At 41.5% G+C, this 9,943-nt stretch overlaps 1 protein-coding gene across 1 annotated transcript; it reads right to left on the bottom strand.

Annotated features, from left to right (window-relative positions):
* Positions 1-9,367: 9,367 nt before the first annotated feature.
* On the bottom strand, positions 9,368-9,703 carry LOC118428633 (epsin-1-like). Its single transcript, XM_035838739.1, has one exon. It carries the CDS (start codon positions 9,701-9,703, stop codon positions 9,368-9,370), a length of 336 nt encoding a protein of 111 aa, XP_035694632.1.
* Positions 9,704-9,943: the final 240 nt, after the last annotated feature.

Below are 9,943 nucleotides of genomic sequence, written 5' to 3'. Positions count from 1 at the left end.
CCGTCCGCGCCGCCCAGTCCTACCAGTCCCGGCTGCACGGGCGGTCCGGGCGGCGAGCGCATCTGGTTTATAGTGGGCGGTCTGACCATCTGAGCCTGGAATGGGTTGCTGACCAGCTTGGCTGCCGGGGGCGGTTGCGAGAGCGGTTGTGAGGGCGGCGCGATCCCGAGGAAGGGGTTCGTGACGGCTGGTTGCGCCGGCGGCGGTAGCACGGGTGGCGGGGCGGCGGGCTGGCTGGCTGATCAGGTTGTCCAGGTTCACCAGGGACGAGTTCTCGCCAAGGAACGTCTCCGGCGTCTTCTGCTTTCCGCCCGGCTGCATCGGTAAACCCTGGTCGAGCCCCATCATGTTAAACGCGCCAACGTTGTTCTGCGAGGAAACGCCGCCCCCGAGTAGGTCTCCACTGCCACCCGTGGACCGCGATCCCAGGAGATCGAAGCCGTCTAGGTCGTTGCTCGCCGTCTGGCTGCTGTTTCCGAATGCATCGAAGGAGGTGCTGCTAAAGCCCCTTTTACAAATCAAGAGTTTAGCTCGGCCGAGTTGTCAGCGAGCTCTAAATTACAAGGAGGTATGACCCTGATGCCGACGAAGAAACTCTGCCATTTGTTCGTAGGCATCAGGGTCATGCCTCCTCGTAATTTAAAGCTCGCTGACATCTCGGCCGAGCTAAATTCTTGATTTATAAAGGGGGCTTTACAGGGGCACTGCTGCTGATGGCCGGGGACCGCGTTCGGGACAAGGCGGAGAAGGCAAAAAAATAACTTGGAAGTAGTTTACACCAAGAAAAACAGCTTTAGAACCTTAGTCCTCTTTCCAATGTCTTATACATCTAGTAGAGTACGATACAAGAAAAATAACAATAATTACGCCCCTTGGAAATGTAGACTCGTCCGTTACCATGTTAACGGAAATAGGTAGACGGAGTAATCTGCAGCCAAAAAATGCGGGCTGGCGCCCGGTTATAAAACCTTTTCAATTTTTTGCTCCAGCGCAAATCGTTGATTTTCTATGAATATTTTTCATATTCATTTAAGGTCTCATTGATGAGTTTCTTCTTCCCATAGACTTCTAGGTTATAATTCGTGTTTTACATAGTCGCCTTTATAATGAAGCTACATGAAATGTCAGCAGATTTTTCATTCTCTGTTGAGCAGATTTACTCTATATAATAGAAAAAAATTGCCAATGACTAGAATCCATAGGTTTGTTGTTAATAGCAATTACAAGCTACAATTAGTCAATCCCAGCAAAAGCCAAAGGCACTTTTTCCTTGCTAGCGTACAACCGCACCACTCAGAACCCAGGACTGTGTACCTCCGACCTAGCGCGCGGCTGTCAAACTTTACCGGCTGATTTCTTCAGTTACAAGCAAGCTTTCACCAATCGAACTTTTGATATCAGTTCGGCTGGCCAAAAGCGAATTTCTCACCGCTAAAAACATGCGTCCATGCAGCCGTTCAGTTTTTGGCTCGGATCTATTTTAGGGTGTCCACTCGCGGAGTAATACATCAATCAGACAAGAAGGTTAGTACACAGTAGTGCCATCAACACTTGTGTTAGCCGCACACGCAAGCAACACGGTGACTGACTAGGAAGAAGGAAGCAAAACACCCGAGGTCTCCAAAAAGCATGATGTAAAAAGAGTACTACTCTAGGAGCCGCTTAATTGCACTTCCTGTTTGCCAGCAAATTCAATGCAATAATCCGGCTCGTGCAATAATGCGAAATTATCTAGCTGGACCGCACCGGTTTGGGATTCCTTGCTGTTAACAGAAGTGTGTTTTAATCCGTTGTGCAATTAACCGGCTTCTACTGTAGTCAATTCTTCTATCCACCAAACGCCTATCCAAATACGTAGATGGATCCATTTAAAAATGTGACCACTTTAATATATAGAACAGATGCTGCAACCTGTGACATCTGAACTCTACATAGGTACAGTAGAAGCCACTTAATTGCACAACGGATTAACGCACACTTCTGTTAGCTGCACAGAATCCTAAAATCCCAAACCGGTGTGGTCCAGCTTGATAATTTTGCATTATGGCACCAGTCGGATTATTGCACGAAATTTACTGGCAAATAGGCCGTGCAATTAAGCGGCCTCTACTGTATCAACCTTTGTGAAGTGCTAGGAGACAAAAAAAACACAACTTATAATGATAGTCCACACAAAGTTAGTTTATTGATAACATCATGGTGCTTATTTTTTTTAATTTCGACCTTTATAACAACAAATCTTGCTGCTCCTGACAACTGGGTAAAAATACACAACAAAGCTTGCACTCGGCTACCAAAATAGAAAAGCCCATTGCCAAAACTACCACACAAGTCATAATATCAGGCCATGTACATGTCACAGGATTTTAAAACTGAGCTGTCTAATAACAGATCATTGATCATTGCAGAACAAGTTATTTGCATCAGAGGATGTCATCATTATAAATTAAATCTGTGTGGGTTTTAAGCGAACCTCAGTCCGTAGTTACAAAAAGGAGCCCAAAGCACAGCAAGTCTAACGCTCCCATGTACAATCGACAAATTTTACATTTACACTTTGGACATAGTCAACATCAGATTTTAGTGCGTGAAGGAGGCAGTATTCTTTTTACTTCTACCAAAATATAGTTTTCAGTACGATAATAATTATAATAATATACAATAGTAGATCGTCAGTCTTGTTCAATCATACAAAGTGAAAATGAAACAAGTCAAAAAGTAGTTTTGAAAATCATCATACAATATGCTAGTGAGCTACTTTAGATACAATTTCAGCTTTCCATCTTAAATATGACTTTGAAAACCCCATAGCTGCATCTTAGTCGTTAAGACTATAGGAAGAATTGATATAACGTTAAATTCAACATTAGCTAGTCATCATATGGTACAAACCAATATCAATATATGTTAGAGGTGACAATTTGCAAACACTGGAATTTTCATGTTCACAAAACCACAACGAAAACTACCGAGTCTCGACATTAGTTTCCACAGGGTAATAATAATGTGGAGTAAATTGAAGTAAAACTCTCTGAGCTTCCTGAAAGACATAATGTAGCAAGTATATTGGTACCGGTAATAAAATGTCGTCTTGGATAGCAAAAGAACTTCCGAGTCACTCCCTGACATGGACTGATGTAGCGATTTGACATGGTCAAGGATTTCATCTGAAACTTAATGTTTAGCAAAGTTTCTGGGTACTAATTATTGTTTTGCATATAGTCAAACCTGTACAAGAGACCACCTCTGCATAAGACCGGCTTGCCCAATATGACCACGTTTTGGTAGTCCCTTAGATAACGTTTGCCACAAGCATCAAGAAACCTGTCTATGGTGACCAACTATCTTAATTGGTCGCCAAAGTGGTCTTCTTGTGCAATTTTGACTATACATTATTTGGTTTAACTGCGCAAAAATACGTCAGACACAACAGAAGACATCAAGCTGACAGCAGAATACTGTCTTTCCTGTCAGATAAGTTGGACTTGATTTCAGTCAAGACAACTGTAAAGAAGAAATGTCACAGTTGACAAAGTCTCCAGTCAGACGACTCAAACTTGAGTTCAGTAAAGACAACTAGAAAGAAGAAATGTACAAGTCTACCAAGTTTCCAGTTGGACAAGACAGACTTGAGTTAAGACAAATGTAAAGATAGAAACGACAGAGTCAAACAAGTCTCCTGTCAGACTCGAGTTCAGCAAAGACAACTGGTAAGAAGACACGTCAGATGATCAAGTCTAGCTGGGAAGTTACAGCAGAGTCTCCAGTAAGACAAGTCAGCTTACAACACTTTCTTGTGGGTCTACTTTAGAATGTGTCCAAACAGTTTTTGCAGCAGTCTTCAGCTTGCACCATTCAAGTTAAGAAGAAATGGTATGCCATGAGGGTGTTGTGACATATGAGCAGACTGGTACACAGCACGAAAACAGTTATTTAAGCAAAGTTTCAGAGATACGTATAAAGCCCTTAAAGGCGGATAAATATTTCAGCAGATTTTAAGATCTATTAAAGGCACCGGAAACATACATCTGGCCTTTACGTAAGATTTCAGAGTGTGTAAATGTAGCTTAATGTTTCGTGTTTCCTTACGTGAATTTTGAATGCATTTTAGTATGACGAAAAGACAACTTAAATGTCTCAAAAAGTTTTAGAAAATAATCCGTTTTACTGTTTTACCACTGTGGTAATATTTTCTGTTAAAACTGACAAATGCCGTTTCTCTGTTACAAAATATATGTTTACCAGACTTACCTTGGCTATTTAGGTGTTAGATTAAGCATTGCGTCATCTGTTTTATAACAGTTGCAAGATTTACAGTCAGAACTTACAATTGCGTTTTCTGGTACAAAATGTTATGTTAATACCTCAGCAAAGTTAAATACAATAAATCATCTGTGTTTTTTAGCTTTTCCGAAAGCATATGACGTATTACTTCTTTCTGTGCGCAAGGTTAAATTCGAACAGAGTAGACCTCTCACGTTTAGCTTATATATATGCGCTCCCTTACGTTATATAGAATGTTGCGTTTTGCTGTTGAATATACGGCATATATAATGTATTTCGCAAAGAAGGGGTGACCTAGCTAGCTTCTTTAGCTTACATGTTGCCAAGACGTACATGAAATATTGCGTATTTCTGGAAAACATACGACATGTTTAATCTTTGAATCCGCGCAGTTTAAGCGAACTAGGGGAGACCTTCCCGTGTTTAGCTTATATGTAGCCAAAACGTATATGAAATGTTGCGTATTTCTGTTGAACATACGACATGTTTAATCTTTGAATCCGCGCAGTTTAAGCGAACTAGGGGAGACCTTCCCGTGTTTAGCTTATATGTAGCCAAAACGTATATGAAATGTTGCGTATTTCTGTTGAACATACGACATGTTTAATCTTTGAATCCGCGCAGTTTAAGCGAACTAGGGGCGACCTCCCCCGTTTACCTTATATGTTGCCAAGACGTACATGAAATATTGCGTATTTCTGGAAAACATACGACATGTTTAATCTTTGAATCCGCGCAGTTTAAGCGAACTAGGGGAGACCTTCCCGTGTTTAGCTTATATGTAGCCAAAACGTATATGAAATGTTGCGTATTTCTGTTGAACATACGACATGTTTAATCTTTGAATCCGCGCAGTTTAAGCGAACTAGGGGAGACCTTCCCGTGTTTAGCTTATATGTAGCCAAAACGTATATGAAATGTTGCGTATTTCTGTTGAACATACGACATGTTTAATCTTTGAATCCGCGCAGTTTAAGCGAACTAGGGGAGACCTCCCCCGTTTAGCTTATATGTTGTCAAAACGTATATGAAATGTTGCGTATTTCTGTTAAACATACGACATGTTTAATCTTTGAATCCGCAAAGTTTAAGCGAACTAGGGGTGACCTCCCCCGTTTAGCTTATATGTTGCCAAAACATATATGAAATATTGCGTATTTCTTTTGAACATACGGCATGTTTAATCTTTGAATCCGCGCAGTTTAAGCGAACTAGGGGAGACCTCCCCCGTTTAGCTTATATATTGCCAAGATGTATATGAAATATTGCGTATTTCTGGATAACATAATGCATGTTTAATCTTTGAATCCGTGCAGTTTAAGCGAACTAGGGGAGACCTCCCCCGTTAAGCTTATATGTTGCCAAAACGTATATGAAATATTGCGTATTTCTGTTGAACATACGACATGTTTCATCTTTGAATCCGCGCAGTTTAAGCGAACTAGGGGAGACCTCCCCCGTTTAGCTTATATGTTGCCCAAACGTATATGAAATATTGCGTATTTCTGGATAACATAATGCAGGTTTAACCCTTGAATATGTGTAGTTTAAGCGAACTAGGGGAGACCTTCCCCGTTTAGCTTATATGTTGCCAAGACGTATATGAAATGTTGTGTATTTCTGATGAACATACGACATGTTTAATCTTTGAATCCGGCAGTTAAAGTGAACAGGGGGCACTACCCCCGTTTTATTTATTGGCTTATACCGTCTCAAAAGTTTTTGCTGAACGGCATGTTTGAATCGCAGTTTATGCAAACAGGAGGAGACCCTTTCCTTCTAATATACCGCATATATGTTCTAAATTTCCAGGGTCTAACTCAGGCGGCAAGTTGACCCTTGAGCTAAGAGCCGGTAGAAATCCCGATTTCTACTATTAAATTCTCAGCGACTCAACTTCTGCTTGAAGGATAAGGATGTGGTAGTAATAGCGTACTCTCCAAGCAGGGGTTGAATCGCGCAGATAGGTACTGTAGTAGTCAAAAATTACACCAGCGCCCGTGTAATTTTCCCGACTACTACTATATCTGCGCGATTCAACCTCTGCTTGGAGAGTAGATATAGCGTTTTGTGTAGTGAGTGGTGTTTTCTCTATGTATTTCTTACTATTATCGGCGAGCAGTTCTTAATGCAAGTAAATGTACGATTTCTAAAAATTTCTTTATCTACAAGCAAGCGTCGAGAAAGAACAGTCAACAGTCCGGGCACACAGGCAGTGACTTCTCGTGTTGCTCGTGTTTGTTTTGGTTTGGTGATAATCTGATATGCGTTGGCAGGCTAGATGTAAATTTATTCAGCGTTGATTCGGCATGGGGCGGGTGCCTCCGGATCCGTATGTGGCATAGCTGTGCCATGTGATAGGATGTATCCAATGGCAGAAAAGAGTGGGGTATTCAAATTTACCGGCCATACGAGAAGGGGCGGTTATTTTCCAAGCGTTCATTTGAAAAGAAGTATTGAAGAAAGTTTGGACCTGTTCTAACCCGCAAGTTGTGGCCGCGACACTGCTTTTACAGCCTAGGACCCCCGGTGACGGAATTTGACGCAAAGAGAGGAGGTGGCTATCATTCTGTACAAGTTGATGCTGTTGGAAATCGACACAGAATGGGAAATCACGGCACTTGTACCATCCGGATTAATAGAAGCCGAGACTGCAAGCTGAACATGTTTCGCGTCCACAGAATCCAAGACCATCCAACAACACGAGTCATATCGGCCACTACTCTAGATCTTACCGGATTCTTATTCATGTGGTGACCAGATGGAACTGTACATGTGTGCTCCTTTTAACTTACGCCGAGACGCTTCGGCCGACACTGGAAATGGAACTGTTGACTACTGCACGGAATTACACAGCCGTTGTGATTGCTTCAACTGCCGACTACATCAGAATAAAAGGCCACGAATACCTAGTAGGCTGTAGTTTTTTCCACTTTTCCATGTAATATTTTCTCGTAATTCAATAAAATTTCAAAGTTTCATCCATTGTATTTTCTTGCTTTAAAATGTGCTTATGATTATTCTGCTAAAATGCGCTTATCCACACCTTATAATCACCTTAATGCACATGTATATTAAAAGTAGAGAGGGAACTTTAAACTTGTTTTAAGGGTGTTTTAGTACGTATTTATGACATCTTTTAGCTGCTAAAAAGAACAATATAGACACATTAAATCATGTTAATGCACACGTATATGAGACGTAAAGAGCCTTTAGATCAAATAAACGTGAAGTTTAAACATGTCTTAAGAGCGTTTTAATAGGTATTAATGGCAACTTTAAGCTGCTTAAAATGCACCTAAACACACGTTATAATCCTCTTAATGCCCACGTATATGAGACGTAAAGAGGCTTTAGATCAAATAAACGTGAAGTTTAAACATGTCTTAAGAGCGTTTTAATAGGTATTTATGGCAACTTTAAGCTGCTGAAAAGGCATCTAAACACACGTTATAATCCTCTTAATGCACACGTATATGAGACGTAAAGAGGCTTTAGATCAAATAAACGTGAAGTTTAAACATGTCTTAAGGGCGTTTTAATAAGTATTTATGGCAACTTTAAGCTGCTGAAAAGGCACCTAAACACACGTTATAATCCTCTTAATGCAAACGTATATGAGACGTAAAGAGGCTTTAGATTAAATAAACGTGAACTTTAAACAAGTTTTAAGGGGGTTTTAAAAATAATTTACGACATCTTTAAGCTGCTGAAAGACAACGGGAAAACCGGAAAATAAGGACTAACACGGACCTATGGAAAGACCACTTAAATGCAATATTTACGTACTCGTATAAGTGGTGTATAGATCCGTAAAGAAGGAAAATACGTCAACATTACGCATGGTTTCAGCACGCTTAAATACCGTTTTTCGTGCCGTGGTACATTTTGTTAAATATTTAAGTTTTCATATTACATCATACATGGTAAAACATATAATTCAGTCCGTCTGATGCCTGTTCTGACAGTTAAAACAAGTAAAAATGCTGTTGAACAAACATTGTTTTTCCATACTACTTGATTCAATTGCTGAAGATTTGTACTTTGAGTGTTTGTAAAACAGTGTTGTGAAAAGAAGTTTACAACTATGTATTATCCTGTAAAACATTGCTTGTGATCAAAAATACTCAGTCCCCTCTCATTGACACAGAAAGTTGGTATCCTCAACATGGAAAAGATCAAGCAAGAAGAAATCATTGAAACATGTTCGCTGCACAAGATTTTGGAAAAAACATATCAGTTGGAAAAGTGTGTCCATTTCTGCAAGGAGTGACTGAGAAGATGAGAATTAAAAGCACCTGGCATTGTGCAAACTAAGCACAGCCTGATTGTCAATTTACATGTACTACGAAACCATGTTTCAAAATATCCAGTTAGCATCAGACTCTGTGAATTTAGAAGCATTATTCCTACCATCTGCATAATGGTGTGTTTCACTTCCCTTCATCTTCCCTAAGTCTCGGAATCGAGTTGTCCAAGTCCAGACTAAAAGTATGTCATCCAAAACTTTTGAAACACTTTGTAGTTGAAACACACTGACTGTGATATCATTTGTAGTCGCATTTTCTCACGCCTTTTCTTAAAAAAATGGAGTCGACTGGTACGGTAACATCGTGGGTTGAGACTCGAAAGCAAAGCATACTATCTCAGTACAAGAACCATAGCTCTCGTGTCAGCATCCGAGACCCAAACTGTACGATAGATATTTACAAACACACAGCGCATGTGCAGGGGGCACAGAATACCAAGGGCTTGTCTACATCTTATGCTTCATTCACTTCTACTAGCTGACAGACCTTTCCCCTAGAAACGCTGGGCTATGTCATACTTTTTCTACAATTCACACTTCTACAAATCTTTAGTGTACAATTGCCGACGTCTTACCCTACAAGTTGAAAGTTGATCACGCGAAATGATTGGGACGTTTTTGTTGCGGTCACATTTTGCTAGCATCCCCCTCCCCCCCTCTTAAAATGTTTCAACACCCTCGCATTTTTCTGCGAGCGTTTTTGGCTGAGCGGAATTACCACCTTGTACCTCTTCCATGCACACTTATACAGCTAGCGCTAGCGTAGTCACAGTTTCATAAGAAGGGGTTGGTGGGCTGCGCCGGCTGTGCTGTGGTTCCCATGGGGAGGAGCGGTTGTGGGAGGCCGTCCGCACCGCCCAGTCCTACCAGTCCCGGCTGCACGGGCGGTCCGGGCGGCGAGCGCATCTGGTTTATAGTGGGCGGTCTGACCATCTGAGCCTGGAATGGGTTGCTGACCGGCTTGGCTGCCGGGGGCGGTTGCGAGAGCGGTTGTGAGGGCGGCGCGATCCCGAGGAAGGGGTTCGTGACGGCTGGTTGCGCCGGCGGCGGTAGCACGGGTGGCGGGGCGGCGGGCTGGCTGATCAGGTTGTCCAGGTTCACCAGGGACATTGTTTAGAAATTGAAAAGGGTCGTCACAAAAATATACCATCCGAAAAGAGAATGTGTCCCATCTGCAAAGACAGTATTGAAGATGAATACCATTTCCTGATGATATGCCCTTGTTATGATGAAGAAAGGAAAAAGTTATTGACCATGTGTAACAACAGAACAACACTACCTAATACAAGTAGAGAAATATTCAATGTAATACTATCATGTCCCGACTCCATATCTGTCCACCTAGGCCAA

This window comes from Branchiostoma floridae, chromosome 13, assembly GCF_000003815.2.
Source record: "Branchiostoma floridae strain S238N-H82 chromosome 13, Bfl_VNyyK, whole genome shotgun sequence".
NCBI classification, from domain to species: domain Eukaryota; kingdom Metazoa; phylum Chordata; class Leptocardii; order Amphioxiformes; family Branchiostomatidae; genus Branchiostoma; species Branchiostoma floridae.
The sequence above is the reverse complement of the archived record's forward strand: the minus strand, read 5'-3'. Positions and strand labels throughout refer to the sequence as shown.

Coding starts and splice junctions, on each gene's coding strand:
- LOC118428633 (XM_035838739.1), bottom strand. CDS start 9,703: ATGTCCCTGGTGAACCTGGACAACCTGATCAGCCAGCCCGCCGCCCCG.